This window comes from Leptidea sinapis, chromosome 12 (genome assembly GCF_905404315.1).
Source record: "Leptidea sinapis chromosome 12, ilLepSina1.1, whole genome shotgun sequence".
Lineage (NCBI taxonomy): Eukaryota > Metazoa > Arthropoda > Insecta > Lepidoptera > Pieridae > Leptidea > Leptidea sinapis.
This window is the reverse complement of record NC_066276.1, coordinates 10,294,383-10,322,355: the sequence shown is the minus strand read 5'-3', so window position 1 is coordinate 10,322,355 and position 27,973 is coordinate 10,294,383. Positions and strand designations below refer to the sequence as shown.

The 27,973-nt window shown below is 33.8% G+C and overlaps 1 protein-coding gene across 1 annotated transcript; it reads right to left on the bottom strand.

The window, feature by feature from the left end:
- Nucleotides 1–69: 69 nt before the first annotated feature.
- LOC126967148 (aminopeptidase N-like) lies at nt 70–27,973 on the bottom strand. The gene is made up of 14 exons (XM_050811595.1): nt 27,337–27,973; nt 25,838–25,999; nt 25,421–25,711; nt 24,912–25,092; nt 24,504–24,778; nt 21,807–21,981; nt 20,906–21,098; nt 19,484–19,587; nt 15,497–15,691; nt 13,919–14,109; nt 12,889–13,065; nt 4,493–4,633; nt 3,551–3,629; nt 70–2,490 (listed from the first exon to the last, which is right to left on the bottom strand). The coding sequence occupies exons 1-14, from the start codon at nt 27,918–27,920 to the stop codon at nt 2,278–2,280; spliced, it is 2,961 nt and encodes a 986-aa protein (XP_050667552.1). The 5' UTR covers nt 27,921–27,973; the 3' UTR covers nt 70–2,277.

The window sequence follows — 27,973 nt, the reverse complement described above, 5'->3', positions numbered from 1 at the left end:
ACTAAAATAAAATTCAATTTTATTGTTGTGTTATTTATTTTATACTTAGCATAACAAAATAAAGTTTTAATAAAATATTTATTTAAATAAATATGCGTTTAATTTATTTCGCACAAGCGAGGCAAATAAAGCAATAAACAGTGAAAACTTTTAAAATGTGTTATAATTAATAAAATAAACTTAAATTAAATTAAACTAAATATATAACAAGAGGACGCATTTGTTATATATTTAGCACTTCTTCCCAAATAATTGAATAATGTTTTTATTATATATAACTAGTTTTAATCTTATCTACATTAATAATATACAACTACGAGTGAAAATGCATTAAGTTTTATATTATTAATTAATTAAATTAATAATTAATGCTATCAAATTTTAGAAAACTTTTTAACATATTAATTAAAATATTAAATTATAAATTCTTATTTTCTATAAGCTTACTAACATACATTTTTAATACAACAAACTTTTAATACTAGCATTCACTTTGTGCAATACTGACGTGGTTAATATTCGAAAATTATTATAATGTTATCTTTAAACAATATAAGACTTAATACTATTCGTTACAAAAAAGTCAATAAAAATACAAAATAGTCCATCAAACATAATTCATTACTAGAAAAGTAATGTAGCGTGACCATCCATAGCATACTTATATTATTTAAGCATACTTTATTCCGCTTCAAGCGAAACAGGAAATTAAAATATTACATTTCTTGTAATAAGTTGTCAAAATGCTCTGGGTCATCCTAAAACAATATTAACAGACATGCCACTTTGAAAGCTTCCTTCCAAAAATAACTTTTTAAGCAAATAGTTACGGTACATACATTTAGTCAGCGGTTATATTGTAAATACTTAATTTTCTCTTCGCTTGCCTCAAAACACTGACCTATGAAACTTCAAAAACTATCAAGGATAATAGTACTGAGTTTCCCGCAAATTCAAACGTTAAATAATCATTAAATTAAGAATAGAGATAAATTTAAGCTTTATATAGCTACATAGTAACGACTACATTTTATAATAATTATCCTAAATAATATAAAAACTACTTAATAATACTTTACTCAACTTATAGGCCAACCGTTTATCTGATTCCGCGCCTGCGGGGTACAGGGGCGCGGGGGTATGATGACAAAGTGGACTGAGACAGGGGGCCTACTCCTAAAATCGATATTCGATAAATCGTGGCATTAGTCGTGTCGAATCCTACTCTTAGTTACGTCGTATTCAATGTCAAAACGATGATTGAACGAACGAAACATTATTCGATATTATCGGTCCTAACCCTACTCTTAGTTGAAAATGTCAGAGACGAATATTCGAATTTCACAAATAATCAAACGTCACTTTTACGATAATCTCAACGACACCATCTAGGCTGTCGTTGCTATTATCGTTTCAAGTTGTATAGATATATTTGCCATACAAAATACATACTTAATAAATATTATTGAAATAATTATATGTGATTTACTATTCAACAGGATTTTTTTACTACTAAGTCATTTAAGTCATTTTGTTGATCGTTTATGCGTAGAAATAATGCAAATGGCCGCCTGAGAAATAGGAAGTCGACGAGAAGGGTTGAGTTACTTTTTTTTACATTTTATTATCCGCGAGTTTTGTATTATTTATTCAATTTAAAATAGTCATATTATATTCATTACATATTTTTTTAACATTTACATTATGTGTAAATGATACCAAATTGGTGGTGCAGAGTCTGGCATGGTCCTTAGCGCCTAAACTATGTTTTGACTTTTGACACTTCACAGCGACAAAGCACAGATAATGTTTAGGTTTGAACATATTACATTCACACTAACATCGTAAAAAAATCAAAATCTATGGTAACGATAAACGATAAGGAATTCGAACATTTGTTAGAGTAGGGTAGTTGCGATATATTCGGAGTATTATCGTATCGTTCTGAATGTATCGTTGTCGATTTTGCGAGAAGAACTCCAGGTTCGGGCGGCGGGCGAATTTTTGTAATCGCTCATTTCACTAAGCGCCCCCGCCGCCCGCACCTGTCTCAGTCCCCTTGTCGTCAACCCCCGCGCCCCTGTACCCCGCAGGCGAAGACTCAGATAAAAAGTCAGCCTATAACTCCCTACTTGTACAGCGATTCCAATAAACGATATCATGTCACTGATAAACTATAGTAATAAATGAACTTAAATCTATTTAAAATCCAAAAATAATATTCTAATCAATGACATTATGTATAGAACGTCATTGATTCTAATAATAAAATATTTCTTAATGGTTAAACAAAGCTATAAATAATGATACACTAATTAAAAACATAGATATCATTAGGGTTGGGGCGTCATTTTCGTCAATCCATTCGTAAAGATCCTGCAAGTTCGTCATACGCCAAATATTATCCTGAATCACTCGGTCCCTTGCTCTCTCGGCAGATAGTATTGAGTCGTCTAATTCGTTATTCCTATTGTTAACCCACTCCACGAACTAAAATAGGTAAATATAGGTCAAAAATAAATATATAGACATGTAAGCCAAATTAAAAGAATAGTGATGTACATAATGTCAATACTGGAAACAAACATAAATTCACAATTGCATCTACGTAGGCTCCGTAAATTTGCTAAATCTTTTAAAGTGGATGGTGTTATATTTTTTATCTACACCCATGGTTTAAATCCTCTATTAAAGATTCTGAAACAGTTAGCTTATTGCCAACATTAAAACATACATCATCCAAACGAGTGTTGTAATGTTGTACTGAATTTCATAACAACACTCCTATGTTTTTTTTCGATCCCTTCATGCGCAAAGAGTTTCAACAGACAGCCACATTCTTAATGCTCGATGCGTGGTATCTGTATGAATTTCAAAAAAAGTGCATTTCTGTGTGTATTTGGTTATTCTTCAAACCTTTGATGAACTAGTAGAAGGAATAGCAGCTTATATGGATACACTTTATGAGTAGCAAAACATAAAAAAATAACATAGAGTCAATTTAGAAAAAGTTAACGTCTTTCTATGCTTTTATCGAGTTAACGACAATACGGTCATAGGTCACTTCAAATTTTATGTGATCGCAAGTACTTGATCTCACCTTTAGCGGGGATGTGTGTCATCGCACAGACGAAATTTTAGTTATCTATGGTTACATGAGGTCAGATCTCTTATCATCTGTGGTTAATAATAATATAGTAATAATATTGACACACTAACGCAAATATATTAACCCAAACTAGGCATAGCCTGTATGTATATGTACTATGGGTGCAAGATAACAATATATTTAAAAACATCCATGATTCGGAAATAAACATCCATATTCATCATATAAATGATTGAACCTACCGGGATTCGAACCCAGGATCTCTCGCTTAGTAGTCAGAGTCACTGACCATAAGCCTTGGTTGTCAAATTTAACTTAACTTAATACTTAAGCGATACGATAATTTATAAATATTTTCTATGTTCTGACAAAAACAATTACTTGGAAATATTAATAATACTGATCTTTGCAGTACCAGTTAATTGTAATAAGTTAACTTACGTTTCTCGTTAAATCTTCATCGGGAATGTTTCCAGCCAATACGGCGATTATATCCTCCAATTTGTCACTACCACCATACCTAAAAGATAGATGAAGCCATTTAGAAGCATCAAATTGTTTGGTTTACAAAAGAGAAGCAGAAGAACAAATTTTATACAAAAAAAAATTGAAAACAATTTTTTTATGAACGATGCGGGACCTGAACCCACAACCTGCGGCGTTCCGTGCCGGTGCTCAAACCAACAGAGCTATCGAGTGACGTACCATGATAAAATCTTGTATGCTTTGTTCAATTCTCATGTTGTGGCTTCATCTACAGGATTTACTTTACAGTTGATACCCTGCTCAACCCCAATATTTGCATATTAGGAAATTGACTCGAGAGACTTGTAAATCTAAACAATTTGTTATGTTTGTTTTAAAAGCGATATAACTCACTTCGAGGATTAATACACAAATAAAATTTGAAAAACAAAAAGGTCAGGGTGGTGGGTTCGAGTCCCGTATCGTTAATAAAAATTTTGTTTTTCAAATTTTATTTGTGTATTATTAATCCTAGAAGTGAGGGTGATACGCCCTCCCCATTACAATGCAGTGCCGCTCAGGATTTGTTTGTTAAGTCACATTTGCTAAGAAATTTCTTTTTTTTATGGAAAAGGAGGACAAACACCTGGAGGTCACCTGGTGTTAAGTAATCACCGCTGCCCACATTCTGTTGCGACAACAGGGGACTCACAGGAGCGTTGCCGGTCTTTTAGGAAGGTCACCTTCAGATATAAGATGCTTAGTCTCATTTGCCCAGTAATTTAACTAGCTACAGCGCCCTTCAGACCGAAACACAATAATTCTAACACATTACTGCTTCACGGCAGAAAAATGCGTCAAATAGTCATTGGATTTACAAATTGAAATCAAACATATTAAAAGTAACCAAATACTCACGCTTGTCGGATGTTATTTGTATTTATGGATATAAACTGTAAGGCTGTTGCCAAGTTCTGTCGGCTGGACTGGACCACTGCCTTGAAAATTCTCGATCTTTCTTCAACAAAATACGTATCTCCTAGGGTCTCCTGGAGGTAACTGTAAAAATTAAACTGCATTTATTAAGTCAATATCCAGACGATACAGCTTTGGTACGGGATGTGTCATTAGATCGACGCTACGAGCCTAAAATTCACTACGAACTTTTTAGATAATACAATCAATCATACAATGACATCAAAAAGCAATAATGTAAGTGCTGAATAGTTTTTTTTTACGGAAACATGAGGACAAACGAGCGTACGGGTCACCTGGTGTTAAGTGATCACCGCTGCCCTCATTCTCTTGCAACACCAGAGGTTTCACAAGAGCGTTGACGGCTTTTAAGGAAGGTGTACGCGCTTTTTTTGAAGGTACCCATGTCGTATCGTTCCAGAGCACCGCACAAAGAAGCTCATTCGACAGCTTTGAAAATCGCACTGTGGAGGACCGCCACATATCCAGATGGTGGAGATGATATTCTTATTTGTGGCGTGTTATGCGCAGGTGGAATTCGGCGGCAGGAATCAGGTGAAACAGCTCTTTGGAACACTCCTTGTGATAAATGCGGTAGAAGATACACATACGTACAGATAGACGTTTACCACATGGTCTAGATCATAGGTTATCAACGTGGGCGATAACGCCCCCTTGTGGGCGTTTGAGACTTTCGGGGGGGCAGTAGAAGACCCAGAGAAAATTAGAGGGCATTGAGATGGCACAGATGGGGCGTGGGTGGATTTAAAAAATATAGTCTAAAAAGGCAAAAATATACACGAAAATACTCTAGAAAAAAACATATTCTCAAAGTGGGTGGTGAGCAAAATAAGGTTGAGAAACTATGGTCTAGATGGTTTATGGGAATGTTATTTTTAGTACACAGCTCCTTTTGTTTCTAAGAAGCCAGAATGGGCCCGCGGTCTGAAATAAACAGATTATACCTATATTTTTTTGTTTTATTTACTGCGAAGGGCATGCAAATGCAGAACCATGAGAGAAAGGAAGCAATAACGCACAATGCTTTATTCAAATTAATACCAGGTGAACATAAGTGAAGAAGGCATAGTAGTACGAGTAGTTATTGAAATAAATGTTTAACGCATGTCTCGCGACGCGTGCTGCCCGACTTTTCACTAAATCGAGCTTTGCAGAAAATACAGCTACGTTAAAACCACTAACTATAAAGAAATCTATATATATATATATAAAATGAATTGCTATTCGTTAGTCTCGCTAAAACTCGAGAATGGCTGGACCGATTTGGCTAATTTAGGTCTTGAATTATTTGTGGATGTCCAGGGAAGGTTTAAAAGGTGAATAAATATGAGAGTGTTCGGAATTAAATAAAAACAACAATTTTGTTTTTCCCGTGATGTGTCCCCCGTCGCCTGATATTTGTTTTGTATGGACATATTTTCTATGAGAGAATTTATTGACGCATGGTTTGACAGTTCTGCTGTGAAACAATTACAACAACAGGGAACATATTTTACGAAATAATTCTTGATGTTTTGATATATTATTGACAAATTAATAAAAAAACATTATTTTATTTATTATATACAGAACAACGTCTGTCGGGTCAAATAGTATCTTATAAAAATATAAAAGACAAATCATTGGCGGTTATTTGGTAAGTACTTCTATTTATTCAAATACTAGCTTTTCGTCCGCATGGTCTTTCATCTCTTATTCCATCTTCAAATAGATAATTGTTTTATTTCTTATCAAGTACTTAATACAATTACAATATCTGTGTTAATCTCCAAAATTGACAAAGTCAAAATCAAAGTTCTTTATTGACAAAAACAAATTTAAGAGCAGGCACATATTTCGTCTTGAAACACATGCAAATATTTTTGTAGTTTCACTTCACAATATTATAAACCTAACACGATCAATAATTACTGCTACATTTAACTTAATCAACGTAAAGCCTACTAAAAGACCCTGCAATACACATTTACAATAATAAATGAAATACTAAGAGACAATGCGTTTAGGAGGCTGTTAGGGCTGCCGTGGCGTTGTAGCGCTTCTGGAATGTTTGCTGAGGCATGTGTGGACGGTTTCCATGCCATAATGCGCAAAAAAGCGGTCTCCATGTTGCAGCGTCTTCGTGTAAGCAGTAACAGCATCCTAAAGATGATTGCTGCTAGAGCTGACTGTTCCTTCCAGAAACACTGGATACAGTTAGCTCTAGGTTTATAAATATATCTCACTAATAATACTAACGTAGTTCATAATAAATATTGTTACTAATACATTTACTAATATATATGGAGATGTCTCTGAATTAAATAAATAAATAAATGTAGTAAAAATAATCACAACTGAACTAAAATAGTATTGGTTGACGAATTTCTTTGAAAACTTTTATCGCTTATTTCAACCCCTTTCATACCCTTTTTAACAATAAAGGGTAGCTTATGTGTATAATTTTAAACCAATTATGATAACAATCGAATTCAGAGTTAGGCATGAATTTTGACTTCCATACGGACTTTCATCCCCACACATGTAAAAATTTCTAAAACGCTAGGAATAATATTTACCTTATCAAGTGCCTACGTGCAAAGTTTCATGGAGTCATCTTCAATAATGTCGGACTTCCATACAAACTTCTATTCCCTATTTCAAGCCCTCCAAACATTTTTTTTCTGATTAAAGGCAGCCTATGTCCTTTCCCAAGCTCTAGTCTATCTATGTACTGAATATCATCAAAATTGGTTCATTGGTGTAGCCGTGAAAGCGTAACAAACAAACTTACATTCACATTTTTAGTATTAGTAGGGGTACCTGTTTCTAAACTGGAGAATAAAAGTGTTTGATATACATGTTATTTTATTAAAAAATGCATTATATTTTTTTTTGTTCGATATTGAGAACACAATAACAAAAGATTCTAAACGATTTGTTAAGTTTTTTAAGTGATAATTATTAAATTTCAAAACAAAATCTTATTACCGATGCGGGACTTGAACCCACGAGCTCTCGCTTTATTTTTTATTTTTTAAAGTGATAACAATCACTTCTGGGATTAATACAAATAAAATTTGAAAACATAATATTTTATGAACGATGCTTAAAGATGGACTCTGTGATTAAAGGTTCTATGATCTTCAATTCTATCCTCCGATTAATACGCGGCCTAGTTCCATATTGTGCCGTGCTTAACATAAATATATCGATCAGGTCATAGCGAAGCTTCTTTGATGCAAAGGAATGTAAACAAAGGACCGATATGAGGCTCTATTATCATGCTAATATTGCCACAAAGGCATTTTTGAATTGCCAATATTCTACCATTAGATATTATCTCAACAAGCTCCCTGCGCCAGTAATTAGTGTTAAGTTGTTTGGGTTATGCGTCTCGCTATTCTAAATAATTGAATATTATGGCTGTTGATTGTCAGTATATTTATGAAAATTTAATATACGTTCACAAAAATCGTCACCTTTTTGCTCTTAATAGTGATTTTCATTATTATAACACTAGAAATAAGGGATTGCTTGTAACTAATTGTAGTAGGCTTCATAAGATACATGATAGCTTTAAGAGTAAATGTAATACACTTTTATAATAAAGTTTCAGCCGCTATTCAGGCATTATCTATAAATAAATTTAATTGTTTTATTAAAATATGGCTCTGTCGTAAATCCTACTAATCCACAGCTAAATATCTAGGTGTCTATATCGGACAGCTTGGGATCATGATTATTTTATAGCAATAGCAATGACAGTACAATATTGTGTATTTCATTAAAAAGAGCGCAATAAAAAGAAAACTGGGAGAGTTTCTTGCGCCGCTTATTCTTTCTCAGAGTACCATTCGTTTCCGAGGCTGTAGTAGTATCTATTTTATTAGAAATTACATCAAAAAAAAATCTAAAGGTATAATTTTTGAGAAAATTAATGCCTTTTATGCCTTTTTATATTTATTTACCGTAGGTAGTGACATTAATATAATATATTGCAAAAACGATAGGTACCTAAATGTTATGAAATTACATCTACTACAAGTGGGGAGAATAACTAATAAGTAACTCCAACTCATGTTCTAAGTCATATTACAACTTAGCCTACTTAATAAAATATTATACAATTTTAGGTAGCCTACGCAAAACCATGCATATCCTCTACATAAAATGTAAGTGTCGGTTGCAACCCAAAGATTATTCTTATACAGTATGATGATGTTAAAGGAGAATACTACTAATAGTATAAATGTGATACCTATTGCCATTGCCATATATATATCATTATTCAAAATATAGAGAACTTTGATATTTATATAAGGGATTAAATTGGAGCAAAGCCCCGGTTTAAAGCTAGGTATGTAAAAAATAAGGTTCTTAATTTAAAAAAAATCCCCTATAAATAAATGAAGTGTGGAGCACCGCACCTTATCATTAAGTTAGCGCAAGCACCGACAGGTCCATGTGCCCGCGTCCCCGCTTCCTATTACCGCGCCCCGCGATAAGCGTTATAATCTGTCCGTCCACGTGGGTCGATCGACGATCATGCGTCGCGCAATTGATTTTCTAAATTTTGGTTAAGTTCACTGACTAGTCAATCTATATTTATTTTTAATGTTTTTTTTTTTCATTTAATTATTAGTAGCGTACGTCCGCGACTATAGTTGTGTAAATTTTGGTGTATCATATAATCAATTAACGTAGTTTGTTTATTTGGGTACCGATTGAAATGAAAACATACACCAAACCTGCAAAACCAGCCGCAAACATACAAAATCTAAAAAAAGGCGTCGCTTTTGTTAACACTGTGGCCTCATTATGAAATTGATTTGTACATGGATAAAACTCATGAAGATTTTCATAGTATGATTTTCTTAGATTTTAAGTGTTTACTCGGTAAGAGCTCTTAGCAATGGAGCACTATGTAAACAACTATTTAAAAGTGGATTTCAGAAGTCAAAAGGCCTACCTTACCCTAGGTCAACCTCAGTGAGAAACAAGTGTCGTATGACTCAAACAGAATGACTATGACCTCCTATGAGATCGGAGCATATTGAGACAGAGGCACTAGTTAAACTTAATCAATTATATGTAAATATTTGGGTGTCAAATAGCTGTGTTCTCGGTGGTTTACACAAATAGAGCACTAGCATGGTTACTAGATTCAATGAAAGGTCTGGTCTAGTAACAGATAACGAAATATCGATTCATAGCAATAATTATCCCAAAACAAAGTAGTAATATATATAAACAAAATAGTCTCTTAAAATGACCAAAAAATGGTGGTAGCCCAAAAATTTGGCCTGCAAAGTGCCTCTAAGCGCATGACTGCTTAAATTTTTATTAATGCTATCGGAGAATATTTTGAGAAACTATAATTAAATCATTTTTGACTAACCATAGTATTTTTCCTTTTCCATTTAAACCACATTCTTAATGACGACGGAAATACCATCTGGAACCCCACAAGGATCATTACTAGCTCCCTTGATGTTCTCAACTTTTGTTAATGAAATCTCTCAAAGCTTTCTAAATTCTAGAATACATTTATACACCGACGATATGAAGATCATTTCTAAAATCGCGTCTATTGAAGATACAATTAAGGTACAACACGATCTCATAAGATTTGAAAAATACTGTACATATAATAAACTAGATTTAAATGTTAATAAGTGTAACAAATGCTCACTTACTCGAAAACCCAAACCGGTTCAATTTAATTATAAACTTAAAGGATCGCAACTTACAAGAGTTACCTCAATAACAGATCTAGGAATTATCTTTGACTCTAAATTATTTTTTGACAATCGCATTGATAATATCATTAACAAAGCATCAAAAGCACTTGGTTTTATATTGGGAGTTTCATCCGATTTTAACCTTATTAAAACGTTAAAAATTTTGTATTGTACTTTTGTTCGAAGCCATCTCGAATACGGTTCACAAGTCTGGAATCCAAACTACAAAACAGACATAACTCGTCTGGAGCGTATACAGAAGCGCTTTCTACAATTTAAAAGTAAAATTTACATCCCCTCTTATACAGACAGATGCAAGAAATTCCACATCCTTCCACTATATGAAAGAAGGCGAATAGCTGACCTCTTATATCTTCTGAATATCGCAAACGGATCTATAGACTGTCCAGAGTTACTAGAACGCACATGCTTACGAGTGGGCACGTGTAGTGGACCCAGGGGAACGTGTTAGAAGACCTGTTACATGTCCCAATGGTATCAACATACTATCGGCAAAATTCATTCCCCTATATATATATATTTATTTAATACAACAGTAACGAATTTAAAACACTAGCTCACCAAAAATTTTTTCATATAATATCGAAAACAACCCCTAAATTTATAGAACATATTAAGTTACATTAGAATTTATATCTAATATATAAAATTCTCATGTCGCGGTGTTTGTAGTTAAACTCTTTCGAAACGGCTTGACCGATCCTCATGAAGTTTTGAGTGCATATTGGGTAGGTCTGAGAATCAGACAACATCTATTTTTCATCCCCCTAAATGTTAAGGGTGGTCCACGCCAATTTTTTTTTAATTAGTTGACATTTTTTTTTTTAATTTGTTTGATTATGAGTCAACATTAATATAATATTAATAATAATAAGTACAACTTCAAATTTTCACCCATCTACGATCAAGAGTTACTTTTGTATCGCGATTTTAATATCGGCACGTTTGCTAGGTCAGCTAGTATATTTATAATTATGTATAATATAGTGTAGACTGAAGAGAATAAGCAAAATAGTATTCAACAAATCTCAATCTTTATTGAACACATGCGTGTATGCACGTCCGTTTATGTATTAAATTTTTGTGTATACTCGTAATAGATTCTTATATAAACTAACGAATTTTACCATGTCGCTAGATTAAATTTTTTTATCTTCGATTTGTAAATATTAATCTAGTAATCATTTATTTTGTAATCAGGTAGTAAACATCTGCGAAAACCTGTAAATAGCCTTCCATGTAAATATTTTCCAATCTATTACTCTATTTAGCTGTAATAAATTCTACAAAAATGGGGCAATGAATCGAAATAACTACCTAACCTCCGAAAGTAGGTTACATTTTAGTTTGTGTGATTGTTTTTTGTTTTTAGAGTGTGGAATAATTTTAAAAATTATCTGTTGGCAGTGCAACAAATTTCACTCGGGATAACATAGGTAAACAAGAAAGTGACCAAGTGATGAAGCTCCTTTCTGTAGCTCTGGTATGTATTCCTGGTATAGTGATTTCAGACGTGGATTAGATCAAGATACCTCCGTGAAGATCTTCGCGAAGGTTACCTGGCGAATGCAGTTTTTTTTCCGTATACATCCTAAGGTATACGTCTGTCAAAAAGGCTGGAATAACTGCTTTATACAATTATTATTCCAAAGAATACCAAAAATCTGTGAATACTGAAGTAATTGAATTTGAAAATCAATAAGTTCTTGACTACGACACACACATACATAATATATGTGTGTATTTATATTATGTACGAACATGTTTCGGTACTCGTCGAGATCTGGCGAATTCATAGAAGAACCATCGAGCGAGGCTCTTGTGTCGCACGTGCATGCCGGGAACACCACGCAATCATAAGGCTTTGTGAAGTATACCTATCATTACGATTGTAACGTTAAGAAAACTGTGTTTTACTCGCTGTCGTGTTTAACGCCCACAAAAAATGGACACCAGCAAAGATCTTGATCATGTGACCGGCCTGGCACCGTCATTAATATTATATAAGAGATTTAAACCTATGTATTGACTCATCACGACATCTCTAGAACTATAAGGCTCAGATACTAGAAATTTGGCTGGAATATTCCTATTGCCATCTCAATATCTAAGTTTTTCTATTATGAACAGAACAACGTCTGTCAGTTCAGCTACTATATATTATATTATAGTGAAATATACTAGCTAAGCCCATCAGATAAGTATAAGATAAAAGATATACAAAATTAACTGAAAAACATTTCCAAGAGTAGATATTGTATATCATAATATTAATAAAATACTAATTAATAAATTTAAACATTACGGATGTAACTGCCACTGTTCCATCCCAATACGTTAAGTGGATTTTGAATGTTTGTACCTCGAAGAAAAATTTAGATTGTTTAACCAACTGTCATGGAGTAATTAATATGTAAGTATCTAGCTCCATTACACATAAGCTTATATTGAAATTACCATAAAAGTATGAATTTTGCTATATCTTATCACAAGATGGCGTTGTAACACATTTAAACTAAAACTCTTAATTCATAAGAGAGCTAAAGATAAATTAAATTAAAAACGATAACTTACGTTAGGATGAAGCCCGTATCTTGAGAACAGGCCAAAGACTCCAGAATGACCAAGCGCTCGTAGCCATTTGTGATTAAACTCAAGCGGTTGAAAAGTAGTTCCCTCTCTTCTTCGCCACCTATCATGACGCTGGTGCAGTATACTGCTGGTCTTAGGTCAGCTGGGATGTTAGGGTTCCTAAATAAGTTGAAACAATGAAGAAATTGAACAAAAATCTCTTGTACCAATATTTTATATAGGAACGATTTATATATTTGTTTAATAATATAATTAATGTGATATTTTTCTTAATGGAAAAGGAGGACAAACGAGCGTACGGGTCACCTGGTGCTAAGTGATCACCGCCGCCCACATTCTCTTGCAACACCAGACGAATCACAGGAGCGTTGCCGGCCTAAAGGAAGTTGCACGCGGAGCAAAACATGAGCTTTTTTTTGAAGGTAAGGTAGGTTTTATAGGTAAGGTAGGTCGTATCATCCCGGAAACACCCCACAAGGAATCTTATTCCACAGCTTTGTAGTATGTGGAGGAAAGCTCTTTGAAAACCGCACTGTGGAGGAGAATATACTTCAACCAGTTTACAAGTAATAAAAGTTCTTTTACGAGCATAAATAATATTATAGAAGAGAATAAAGAGATTTATTTCAATAGTCGATAGTAATAATAACAATAATAATAATATATTTATTTGCAAAAAATATAGTATGTACAATGGTGTTAAAATATTATAATAATGAGCTTGTATATTTTGCTAGCACTATTCCTAGCATGCAAATGTTTAACTTAATAGAATGAATATAAGAATTTCATTTCCATAAATTGAAAATGTTTCATTTTTACAAATTTTGTCACTAAAAAGTGACAAGATGTGTAGTAAGTTAATCTGTTAGTGCTACGGTATTTAACACGACGTGCCCACTACAGTATTTTGCCCAAAATAATGAGTTTTTTTCAAATTCAAATTCAATTTTTTTCTTGATGTTTGACTCATGTGTCCTCAATTATCAAAATCATTTTCCAATAAACTTACACGATTGTATTGTCGTTGGGATCACGGAACCAATCAACAGCGGCTGCAATGCAAGGGTCATAGTTGCTCCTACAAGCGTGGTCCATGACCAGACCTCGCACCAGTGACGTCATAGCTGGTTCATTCACATTCAGCTCTGGAGTGAAGGTCAATTCTTGCTCAAGGCCTACTACCGTTCTGCGAATCATTCTCTGAAAATATTTTTTTATATTAGAGGGTAAAGGAAAATAAAAATCCGTACCCGCCATAAGTCGGATTGGGTCAGAAATACAGGAGCTGGCAGTAGATAATGTTTTAAAAACAAATTGCTATGTCGTAAATCCTACTACTCCACAGCTGAATATCTAAGTGATCCGACGGCCTGTGGTGGTTTGTAGTAGTTTAGTTGACAATACAATATTTTATATTCGATTAAAAAAGCGCAAAAATGCGGGGAGAGTTTCTTGCGCCTTTTCTTCTCTCTCAGAGCGCCATTTGTTTCCGAAGCGGTAGTAGTGTCTAGTATATTTTAGAAATGACATCAATAAGAATTCTAAAGGAATCAATTTTGAGAAAATAAATGCCTTTGATGCCTTTTTATACTAAAATGTGGCCTTGCGATTGGCAATTGGCTGCTGGTATTGACCCAAATTACTCCTCTAAAAACTACCTGTTATATATGAGGTAGAAGATTCAGTCTTATATCTTCAGGAACAACAAAATCAAGCCGATCAGACATGACCTGATCATCGATGATTCAAGCTGCTTTTTAGGGTTCCATAGCCAAATGGCAAAAAACGGATCCCTTATAGATTCGTCATTTATGTCTGTCTGTCTGTCCGTCCGTATGTCACAGCCAATTTTTTCCAAAACTATAAGATCTATTTAAACTTGGTAGTAGTAGAAGTAGATGTATTCTGTAAACTGCATGAAGATTTTCATACGAAAAAAAATAACAATAAATTTTGGGGGTACCCCATACTTAGAACGGAATCTATAGATAGGTTTCAAATATATTTTTTTTCAAATTCACTTCCACCGAAAATTGCTTTGAACGAGATCTAGTAAATAATTATTTTTAATACGTCATAAATCGTAAACCGCATTTTACCTTTTATTGAATCAACTCAAATATAAAATCTTTTATGAAATCATCGATCAAAGTTACAACGAACTACTAGAACATTTATATTATGTTACTTGCTGATACGGAACCCTTCATGGGGGAGTCCTTCTCACACTTGGCCGCTTTGTATTGCTTCATCCTGTGAAATGGAAGCATTTACCCAGGGGTAACAACAGTGCTCCATGTGAAGCTGAATTTACGCCTTATTTGGGGTGTAGAACCTGCACTAGATTAACCTGTTTAATATCAGAAGTCTAAAAACAGCAGATTCCACAAAGAGCACTTACAACCAAAATAAGTTTCCTTACCGTTCAGTACCGTACCTTCAGAAACGCCCGTACACTGTTCTAAACGGGCGTCAGCCTTTCTGTCATTCCTCTCCTATCGCAGGAGAATTTGGTCGGCGACGATCACTCGTATCAGGTAAAATTTCTGCCTGCTATTCCATAAAAAAATTATAACTTATACCTTACCAGGTATATATCTGGATCCAAGTCTTCATCCTCTTCAACAAGTGCTAATAGGAATCTCTTTAGGAATTCCATGTTGCGGACAAAGGCCTTCCACACGACATATTCGGTTTCAAGCTCCATACCAAGCACAATTGGCATAGCGACCTCATAACCTATGTGCCCACCACGTGCAAGGTTCAATGCATCATCGATAAGCTAAAACATAAATATAGATAAATTAATTAATTCAGATCCAACTCACAAGACAGCGTCTGCCTAAATAAAAATAAAAAAGCACAAACAAATGTTATAAAATCATATATTCATTAAAAGAAGGTAATAAGATTATAATAATTAACTGTATATGTTTTTGAAGTTGATGTAAAAATATAAGTAAAATTTTTCTCTCAGTTGCAGTCTCATTTTCACCCATAAAATATATTTTGTGGGTGAAAATGAATATCTTCAGAATATCTCTAGAAAGTACAATGCATTATATTTCGTACGATGGTAGGGAAACCGTGAGATGGGTTCCGACTCGACCTTGACTGCTATTTTATTTATAAACTAAATTTATACTATCATCCTCGATAGTTGATAATCCTTTTAGAAAGTTGAGTTTATCGGCTCTGTAAAAAATATTTTTTATGACTACAATAATATCAATCATTAAAACCATTCCTTTATTTTAAACTCCTATTGGTACAAAGTACAGGCCTCTATTGTTACTTCGCGGTAGGCATTTTTGTATTAATTAAACTCGGGACCTTTGAAAAAAGTAACGCAGGAAAAAACTGTTAAAAATATAATAGCTCGCACTTAATAATATTATAATGGTTTTTGTCTTTCTGTCTCCCGGTGCGCTTAGTAATTCCCTGTCAAAAGAGAGTTTTTTACATTAATTAACCTCAAAAATATTCATTTAGAAATGTTGAAATATTCTTGTAATAAAAAATATGGTTCTATACATACAAGGACTCCTCTTTGGACTGTCAGTCGGAAATATACCAAACAAGGTTCTTACAAATAACTAGTAAAACTGAGTAGATAGTTAATAAAATTATACTCATAATAATTTGTAAACTTGAGGACAGGCGCAAGGTTCTGGTTCTCTCTTTCTTTCATAACATAGTTCATGGTAGGATCGACAGTACAGAGCTAACTGAACTATTCATACAATTACGAGTGCCGTCAGCTCGCACTAGACACACGCCTCTATTCCAAGTCCCACTGAGTCATACTAATTATTATGAAAATTCGGTAATCTGTCGCACTCTATGCAACTATAATAAGCAATTCAACAGTACTGAACTTTTTAATAACATTAAAACCTTTAAAAGGAGTGTTAGTAAAAATCTAAAGGAAGGTTAAATTTAGAGTAATTCACAAACACACACACACACACACACACACACACACACACACGCACTCACACCAAACCGCACACGCACAAATATCATGTCTTTTTATAAATATTGTAAATCCGTTATTTGATGTAAGCCTTACAAAATAGTATTATTATAACCTAATTTAAGTTCTGTGGATTTTGTGATGTTTTAAATAAATTAATGAGGAGTAGGTTAGCAAATTGAATAAAGAGAAAATCAGTGAAAAAAAAATTAACCGTGTATTAAGATAGCAAGCATTTTGTTCGGGCCACTCTCTTCAACTGTAGGTATTGATAAGTACATGTCCTGAATATCGACGATAAACGATGAAATGCAAAGGAGTCCTTGCGGAAATCTTCATTTCTCGCGATATTTTTTGTATTTCCATATAGGCTTGCGGTGAATTTTGGCTTTAACAGTCTTAACAGCCCCTGTAGGTCTAACAGAATACTGCCAACCTACAGGGGCTATCTGATCTTTTATGGTCTTCAACAGAAGATATATTGGTATAGGTATCTATCGATATTACGATAAACGAACATACGAATAATACTTAACTTTTGAAGTGTTACGTAAAATTCCGACGGCTCCATAACCATTTTGTCGAAGCAACTACTGCATTTGTGATTTAATATAAACCTCAAAAATATGTAAAATGATGGAAGCTTCTAACAAAACAAAACGTTTTCCAATGGTTTAAATATTATTATAATTAGTTTTTAGTTGTAACAATATTTTTGATAAGAGTAGATAGTGGACAGGTTCCGCTAGGTCATAGCTATCCGAAGATAAGACTATCCGAATGAAAAAGAAGTGAGGCTACTGTTAATTTTAAGTCCGGTAACTTGCTGTCCAAAGTTGGTGTCTTATTGTTCATAAATCGCTCATAACCAACATTATTAAGGTCGAAAGTGTGTCATCCATCAGTCTTACATACCTGACATTCAAAATTAACAAAAGGCGCTCGCCGAAGATCATCCAGGTTTACGCATCAGCATCATACTTCAGCACACTCTGAGGACGAGGTGGATATTATGTGTAAGGACATAACAAGAGACATGAATGTTTCTAGGACACACTATAGTTGTAATGGGAGATTTCAAACTGAAATTAGGCCATAGGAGAACCAAGCTGAAATTGGACAAATTTGGGATTGGGCAGAGGAAACTTAGGGGACAATTAAGTTTGCTGACTTCACGAAATTCATATTTCATGTTCATTTTCATTTTCCTCGTGGAAATCCTTATAATAAAGTCCTCAAACAAGATGAAGCTCTCCAGGATATGAACCAGAATAAGTCAAAACGGCAAACTAAGAATGAGATCGCCTTAATCTTAACGAGTAAGAAGCAAATATTTAACGATGTCTCTGTGATCTACAAGGTGATAACCACAAGCGATCACCATATGGTAAGAAGCACGTTAAATATTCAATTCAGCCTAGAAGAGTTTCATCTGATCAAGTCTATGGTCAGGCCAAGTCGAGCAATTAGCGCGACTAGCACGAATAATGGAAAAGGTTCGAAGGTCTCGAAGAGTGCGTATTCGGCGTAAAAAGCAAGTTTATTGCAACTGTTCAAGTAGAAGGATCCAAAAACTTTAACACTCGCTGTAAGCTTAGATCACACAAACTCTAAAATCAGACACTACATCTTCTGTGCAGTCGTCGCGAAATAAGAATACAATTTTCCGTTGATTACAAGAGACTCAATAGACAAATTTTTACAACACTCTGCCCATTCATCACTGTAACTGAAGACCAAAAACAGCAAGATCGTTTCGTCAACGCCACAGATTTTAAATGAGATCGAAATATTATAATATAGTCAGTTTTACACCTCACGAACTGAATCAGTTGGTCATTTTGCTTGTGACCTAAATAAACACGAAAATATACTGAAGATGTTCCGGACATCTGCATCTAATATACGGAATCATGTTCAATATTAAAAATCAAATATTTCATGACAACAAAAGAAAAAAAAATATGATATGAAGCTATCAAACATATTCAATTCAATTAAATTTTTTTATTAAGAGATTATTAAATTACAAAATAAGAATAGTAAAAATAATAATACACGTCTTACTTAAAAGCTAGTTACCACTGTGCCTGAATTTCAAAAACTTTAAACTTCAAAGCTATCAATATGTACCAAATACAAATAATAGTATTTTATTAATATTAAAGGTAAAGGTTTGCATAAGAGGTGTTTAAATTTTTAGTTATTTGATACTTTTCAGTTTTTGAAGTTGAATTTTTTTTAAACGTAGTTTTTTTACGTTTTAGTGCCAGTCAATAATAAAATATAATAAACCTGAATGAAAACTCCAAAAAAAAGCCGTACACAGAAAACAATTATGTCATCCACGTAGACAAAAATTCTCATATAAATGTTCATAAAATGAAAACTACTGGGCCAAACTATGTAAAATTTTTATGGGACCAAATGGCATCTATTTCGCATCAAACAAAAGAATATGTTAATCGGATCATAAACCTCAGAAAAATCGGTGTACGTACATAAAAAAATAGCAATCGATTTGATAATAGCCTCCTTTTTAAAATCGGTTAATTAATATTTTAGGTGAAAAGAGTTAAAAATGATGATGATACTTACAGTAGCTCGATTTAAAGGATGTATAGCAGCTCTTCTCTCAGGGTCAGCCAATACTTGAGCAAATACTTCCCACATTTCCGTCGGATAATTAACACGGTAGTAGCCTTAAAAAGTAATAAATACAAATGAGATTAAGATAAATAATAAGAATAAGATAAAGATTAAGTCATAAGAGTAAAATAACATTTTTTTATGAGTAAAAAGTGATGGGGCAAGACTAGAGAAGCAAGTTTGATTGGTATTTCTTGGAGAGTAGGTATGCCTCTACCACTATCATTGCAGACTTCCTCCTATCTCAACCCGGGGGGTTAAAACCACTATGGTGCACTTACAATGTTTATAGTTTCACTGGTGCAAATAATAGTAAACCATTTAATGATAATGTACGTAGTAATTTCCTTTGAATAACACATGTTGTAAAAATTAAAATACACACACACACAAACTCACGCATGTTTCCCGTCAGGGTGGGCAGAGACAACAGAATGCCACTTGCTCCTATCGTTACAAACCTCACGCGCTTCTTCTACATTAAGTACTATTTTTATTAATGCTTGCCGGTTCAAAGTGCTTCGGACATTTCCTTTCTTAAAGACGTCCCCAATTTGGTCGACGATTGTCCTACGGGATCTCCCGCGACCGACTTGCCCACAGACACTTGCCTTATATATTTGATATGTCATTCTTTCTTCACTCATTCGCTTCACGTAGCCGAACCATTTCAGCATTCCTTTCTCAATCCTTATCATGACATCTTTTTACCGCATTCGGAGTTCTATCAATAAGTCTCACCCCACACATACTTCGCAGTGATCGCATCTCAACTGTGTTAATTCTGCTATTATGCTTCTTCTGTCATACCCAACTCTCACCTCAAAGATTAACGAACCACACGTCACTCGAACGTTTGGCAAAGATTTTTTTTATGAAAATAAGGGACGAGACGGGCAGGACGTTCAGCTGATGGTAATTGATGCGCCATGCCCTGCCTGCCCATTACATTGCAGTGCCGCTCAGGATTCTTGAAAGAACCCATAAATTCTGAGCGGCACTACAACTGCGCTTGTCACCTTGAGACATAAGATGTTAAGTCTCATTTGCCCAGTAATTTCACTAGCTACGTCGCCCTTCAGACCTAAACACAGTAATGCCTACACATTACTGCTTCACGGCAGAAATAGATGCCGTTGTGGTACCCATAATCTAGCCGGCATCCTGTGCAAAGGAGCCTCCCTCTGGTAAATAATAAATATATAGAACAGTTAGTTAGAAGTGTGCTCAAAGGGAACCCGAGAGGTGGCGGGTTCGAGTCCCGCATCCTTCATAAATTTTGGTTACAAATTTAATTTAATCATTGTTAGAAGTGATGGATATCACTTAAAAAATGACAAATTGTTAAGATTGATTAGTTTTTTTTAATACCTTGGCCTTGAATATTGAAAATAATCCAGTCTTCTTCACCTTCCTCGGTGCTCAGACCAGGGTTGATAATCTGGTGGCTATTTTCCATTATAAGCTCGGGACGTAAGTTGTCAAAATTGGGGTTTATACTGGTCGTATACGTGATAGGTATCGGATAAGCTATATCTGACACGGCGGCAAACGAAAAACGCACCTAAACAAATATCAATTAAATTAAGTATGAAAATTGCATGGAAATAGCCAAAACTATAATCATTAATACGTCTAGATAGAGTCTCTTGCTGTTAGACAACCGATAAAAACAGGGCAGGAATATTAGTTAAATGTACGTGCATTTCTGAACAAGAGGTTAGTTCACAAATAAAATTTGAAAAAAAAAATTTATGAACGATACGGGCCTCGAACCCACGACCTCTGGCGTTCATTGCCAGTGCTCTAAATAACAGGTTAATCCTATAAGTGAGGGCTATCACTTTAAAAACATAACAAATTATTTAGATTTACAAGAGCGACATCTCAAGTCAATTTCCTAATGTGCAAATATTAGGGTTGAGCAGGTTATTAACTGTAAAGTAGATCCTGTAGATGAAGCCACAACCTGAGAGTTGAACAATGCATACAAGATTTTATGGCGATACGTCACTCGAACGGTTGGCTCAGTTGGTGACACTGTGGCACTGGCACGGAATGCCAGAGGACGAGGTTTCGAGTCTCGCATCGTTCTTAAAATTTTATTTTTCAAATTTTATTTGTGTATTAATCCTAGAAGTGAGGGTTATCGCTTTAAAAACATTAGAAATTGTTTAGAGGTTAGTTATATTATATTATGTTAGTTATATTTTCACAGCTATCTTTATCTAGGACGAATAAACGATCTAATGTTGTAAGCATATATATTTACCTGGGACAAACTAATAATTGTTCTATCTATGGTTACTCTGACCATTGGATAGTGAGAGTTCTCAATCCATGGTGATAAAAAGTCGGCTATATCACCAATCAATCTATTTGGTTCTTGTCCATATGCACCTTCGAGGGCAGAGTAAAACGCCGAAGAACTTACAATTTCTAATGAGCTAAAAACAATCATTATTAAAGTATTAACTCATTGTCACTCTTTTAAATCAATATTTACAATAGCAGCATAAAATATTACTTAGTTTAAATATTTTAGATAATAATAATATAACGTAGTTATTAATTTAATGTGTGTGGCAAAAGGACGTGGGAATACATGCTACCTAACATATTAAATAACTTACCTGAAGATCTATACACAATCATTCTCAAAAATAAATATTCGTGTAAATACGCATTTAAAAATAAGCAGTATACACTAAGAGGAAAAGGGGATGTAATGGCTGGTCTGTTCTTAATATTTATGTTTATAAGTTATTTTTTTTTATTTTTTTATTTCATCTTTTGTTATTTAACAGTATACCTTCTTATGCATAAAAATAAAATATTGATATTTAAATACTTCTTTAGTACATTCGTTGTGAGCGAAGTGATGCATTTGCACCACGTATAAACCTACACAGGTTTCTGTGACGCATCTTAGTCTTAAGTTTTCATTGTACTCTTTTTTTAATATGAATAAAAAATAAAAAAATGTAATAAAATAATAATCAAAATATAGAATTTCAGTCTCATCTTCTGCTTTCTTCTTATTATATTAATTTGATTACCAATAATAAAAAGTGGGACAAAATGTTAATTCAGTTTGAAATAGAATCGAACCCTACACTTATTACAATGCAGTGCCGCTCAGGAATCTTGAAAAACCCAAAAATTCTGAGCGGCATAACAATTGCTCGTCACCTTGAGACATAAGATGTTAAGTCTCGTTTGCCCAGTAATTTCACTAGCTACGGCACCCTTCAGACCGAAACACAGTAATGTTTACTGCTTCAGGACAGAAATAGGCACCGTTGTGGTACCCATAAACTAGCCGGTATCCTGAGAAAAGGGGCCTCCACTGGTACTTAATATCAACGTAATTTTTTTTATATAAGAGGGGGCAAACGGTCAAGAGGCTCACGGGATGGGGAGAGGTGAGGCAACCGCCCACGGACAAGTGTCAAGAGATGCGTGGCCTTTAAGGTATGCTTTTCTCTTGAAGGTCCCTAAATCCTATCGTATTTTTACTTTACTGCCCTAGGGGTTGCTAACTGTGCAACTATTACTCTGGAGAAAATGTAATATTATTTTAGTGCACTAAAGAATTTTCATCCATCCATTCATTCATTACCTAGGTAAGTATGTAATGCACCATAATATTAATAATTCATACATTTCCTATGTGCTATGAATTATATAGTTTGCCGGTAATATGCCAAGGTGCCCATTGACGAAACGTCCATCCAGTCAAATGGAGTTTTCGTATTCCAACATCGTTTCATGAACGTGAGAAATGCAAGCCAAATGAATGGACGTCGTCCAAATTGGATTTCCAAATGGATTGAAATTCCAATCCAAATGGACGTCATCTGCGGCCGACTGTCAATGTCAAAAACGCCATATACATAATAATAATAACCAATTTAAAGTGTTCGATTTGTTTTTTTTTTGGGTTTTCCATTTTAATTACAAGATATACCTACTGAAGTTTAATCTATACTAATATTATAAAGCTGCAGTGTTTGTTTGTTTGTTTGTTTGTTTGAACGCGCTAATCTCTGGTACTACTGGTCCGATTTGAATGATTCTTTCAGTGTTGGGTAGTCCATTTATCGAGGAAGGCTATAGGCTATTTTTTTTTTTCAAAATTAGGGATACGTAATAAAATTGCTATTTTGTAACACAAGGTGTAAAATCGAAAACCTATTTTTGCGTGCGCTGCAAAAACTATTGACAATAGAACAAATTGATGTACAATATATATATAGGCAATATTTTATTACTTATAAAACTATCCTGAATCCGTGAATTATACTTTATATGGCAAAACAACGTTTGCCGGGTCAGCTAGTTGGTAAATAAAATTATATATTTAATTAATTCACTGGTTGGCTCTGTACAGGTTTATCCAGTGAGCCATCCAGAGGAATATAATACACTAGCTGACCCGGCAAACGTTGTTTTGCCATATAAAGTATAATTCACGCGATAGTTTTATAAGTAATAAAATATTGCCTATATTATAGCCTGTACATTATTTTGTTCTATTGTCAATAGTTTTTGCAGCGCACGCAAAAATAGGTTTTCGATTTTACACCTTGTGTTACAAAATAGCAATTTTATTACGGATCCCTATTTTTGAAAAAAAAACATAGCCTATAGCCTTCCTCGATAAATGGACTACCCAACACTGAAAGAATCATTCAAATCGGACCAGTAGTACCAGAGATTAGCGCGTTCAAACAAACAAACAAACAAACACTGCAGCTTTATAATATTAGTATAGATTAAAGGTGCCTCTTTGTTTCTGTTTTGAGATTGACTGTAAATTTAAATTAGGTATGAAGAAGAATGAATGTAATTATAATAAATAAATAAAGAATAAAGTATGATAGATTTTGAATGTTTTTATGGTGATAAGATTACAAGTTATAAATTAAAAGTACTCAAGGCGGAAAAAAAAGTAAGAAAATCATACTTGGTACTAAGCATCTGAGCTGCACTTTGCTGAATATAGTCAGTTGTTGTTGACATTGTTAACTGTAACATTCTTATTATTGCAGGAGCTTTGAATCTTAATGGTCCGTTTACGTGACTTCTGACCCAATCTTCTTCGAAGTCTTCTTCGCTTGTCAGAATTGGATTAATAGTTGGATATCCATCCATATATAAACTTTCTTGTATTATATCACTTAGAAATATTGCATCTGCGTCTAACAAAGTCACATCAGCCCCACTCGGATCAGTTTGAAACTAAAAATATTTACAAGGGTGTTATTAAATAATAGATATGAGATGTAGCACTTAGTTTTATAGAATGTTGATTGATACTTATATCTTAAGACTCCAAAACACTTAAACAATATTTGCGTTTGAGTTTTCTTACAATTCTGAATGCTTCAAAGGCAGCTGTGGTACCAAGTCCAGAAATGACCCATTGACTATTCCAGGACTCCGGCATCAATACATATCCAAACCAACGTCTTGCCAAGGCCTGAGCCAGTTTCATCAAACCTGTTTTTCTCTGAGAAGCGGGACTTCCAAGTTCCATCAAGACGTATGGTTCCCTGAAATTTAAAATTAGTTATATTGCATTTTTCATAATTTGCCCGTATAAATTTATTCTACTGAACATTTATAACATCTAATTTTATTATTAACGCGGATCTCAAACTCATGTGCTACAAAAAATCCTCCAAATTTCCTCCTTATAAATTATTCTATCTGCCAGGTCAAGTTCAGTAGAAATATATCCAGAATTTTTCGAATTTGCTAGAAAATACGATTCAAGCAATGATAATTCAATTTAGATACATCAAGTGAAACCTGTGTCACCACAAAAACAGAATTTTCAGTTTTATTGTTAAATATGGATGTAATAAATAAAATACACACCAAATGGAGATAGTCGATAGTGCGTACCAATCCCGATCCACATCGGGTACTGCCAATATGTGCAGTCTTTCTTCTTGACCATTAAATATCTCTTCATACGGCTTTTTCGTCCATTCAGTTAAAGTGCTGAAGAAGCTGTTTATTGCTGAACTTGAGAGGGCATCTTGATTCATTACCCCTTGTCGGACATAAAATATAACATTTTGGAATTGAATACTGACTGCATTCATATTATGAGCAACGAGACCCCAAAGATAGGGGAATGAATTAATCATCGGTGTAAATTTTGTCCTGTAAAAAAACACATAGCTTAAACAAACTTTGATCACGCCTTTAATTGCAATTTAATTACGGTTACAGCAAATACTTCGTTAAAAAGCTGATTGCTACTAAATTGCAGTAGCTAGTTGTACTTACACGCCATCTTCAACTGATTGCACCGCAGTATTTGATGCCATATTTTGGTAATTGAGACCAGCTACATTTAAAGAAAATGTATTTGCAGGAACTGTGATGTCATCAAAGCACGGGAATACGCGCCGTGCATTTGTTGGATGTAAATTCATGGCTAAGTAGGTGCTGGAAATAATTAAAATATATGCTTTTGTATAATTATTTACACAAATTAGTACTACCATAAGAAATTACGATAAGTACATTTATACTGTGTATAGATAGAGAAAAATAAAATTATTTACTCATTGTATAGGTTTCCCATATGCAACCCTATTCCGTCGTTTCTAAGAATTCCTGTGTAATAAATTATTACTATAAACACTGTAGATGTTCTATTGGGATAAATATCTAAAACTCCTTCTGTTATGTTATAAGTTACAGGAATCGCATTTGCATCAGTAAATACTCCTGTTAATACATTTGTGATAGCCAAATCTTCAAAATGAAATCTGATTGGACCCTCACTGTTTGTATTAAAATGTACATCGATAATTGCACGCCCATTAAAATTGTTTCCGACACGGGTTAGCTCAACAACGTAAGATGATATTCTTTGGCCTGTGTTAAACTTTGCACTGGTTTCATCTTTATTTAGAATATCACTCAGGAGTATTTTATCATTAAATTCAGATTTATTATTGACGTCATTTAGTATGCGTGTTTCTACTTGTGGGTATGTCAAAATATTTGTAGTTTCTTTTTCATCAAAGCTTGATTTTTCGTTGCGATCTAAAGGTATTGGTAGTAATTCAACCCAACTGTTACAAGTTATAAAGAAAAACAGAAGCGTTTGCCAGTTAAATGTATTCCAAAGCATATTCGTTGAATTTGTCTCACATAATTTGTGCAACACGATCACTTTAAAAGAATCTCACTCACAAATAGGTCGCGTGATAATAAATATGAGAGCAGATTGTGATAATGTCATTTATTTCATCTATCGAACAGATAACATTTTTATCAAGATTGAAATAATATGTACTTGTATTCCTTTTAACTTTACGCACAAATATATCTTGAGATATATTTGTATGTATTTTGAGAAACATATCTCATAAGATGATAGTATACGAAATTTTAATTTTTATATTCTGTTTTATTTTGTTAGTTTATATACTAGATATAATTTTTAAGATATTACATATTACAATGTCATATATAATATAAATAAATAAGGCATTATTCTAATAATACCGAGAACAAATATGAAATCAAAAGATCATCTCACAAAAAGGGTACATACTTGAATTTTTAAATTGGGAGGAAACCAATTCAAACACAAATTTTCAGTGGGTATAAGTTGTTTACTACCTATTGTTAAAATTTTAAAAATTAATAAGCCTGGGAGAAATGGATGCTTAAATTATAACTCGGTTATTAAACTTCTAATTTGTGTATTTTAATTATACATTATAGTACATATTATAATTATATAATTTTAATGAGAGAAATATACTTACTCAGTTCCATAATTTCCACGATATAATCCATTTCCCCATGAATCTAAGGAGCCGGAATAGTTTATAATAAAATTAAATCGTACAGAATTTCTACCCGTAAAAATGGTCAACAAGCCATCTTCAGTGTCGAACCCAGCTGGTTGTTCGTACGTTGTTCCTCCACCAACTGATTGTAAAATTGAATCTACATTTAGACCATCAAAACTAAAAACGACTTCATCTTCGGATGTATCGCTGGATAGTCTCACATCTATTTCAGCAACGCCAGTAAATGTTCCTGCATTCAAATCAGGCGTTAATGTTATCTCATTACTAAAAATTGTCATTCCTGGTCTTATGTTGTTTCGTTGTAGATTTCTTGAAACGAGTATTTCATCAGATATATTATGATTTTCTTCATGTTGTAAGTCACTATGTAGTTTTGATTTATTATCATCTGGTTTGTTATTAATTGTTTCTTCTAAATGTATCACTTTTAGTGAATCACTTAATTCCGTCACTGTTTCTATTTGAGTTCTTAATGGTAATGATGTTATAGATACAACAATAGCAAGAAGCACACATATAATATTATGAACCCCCATTTTATTCTCACTCAAATGAAAATTCTGTCTTAAAGATCATACCAGCGATCACA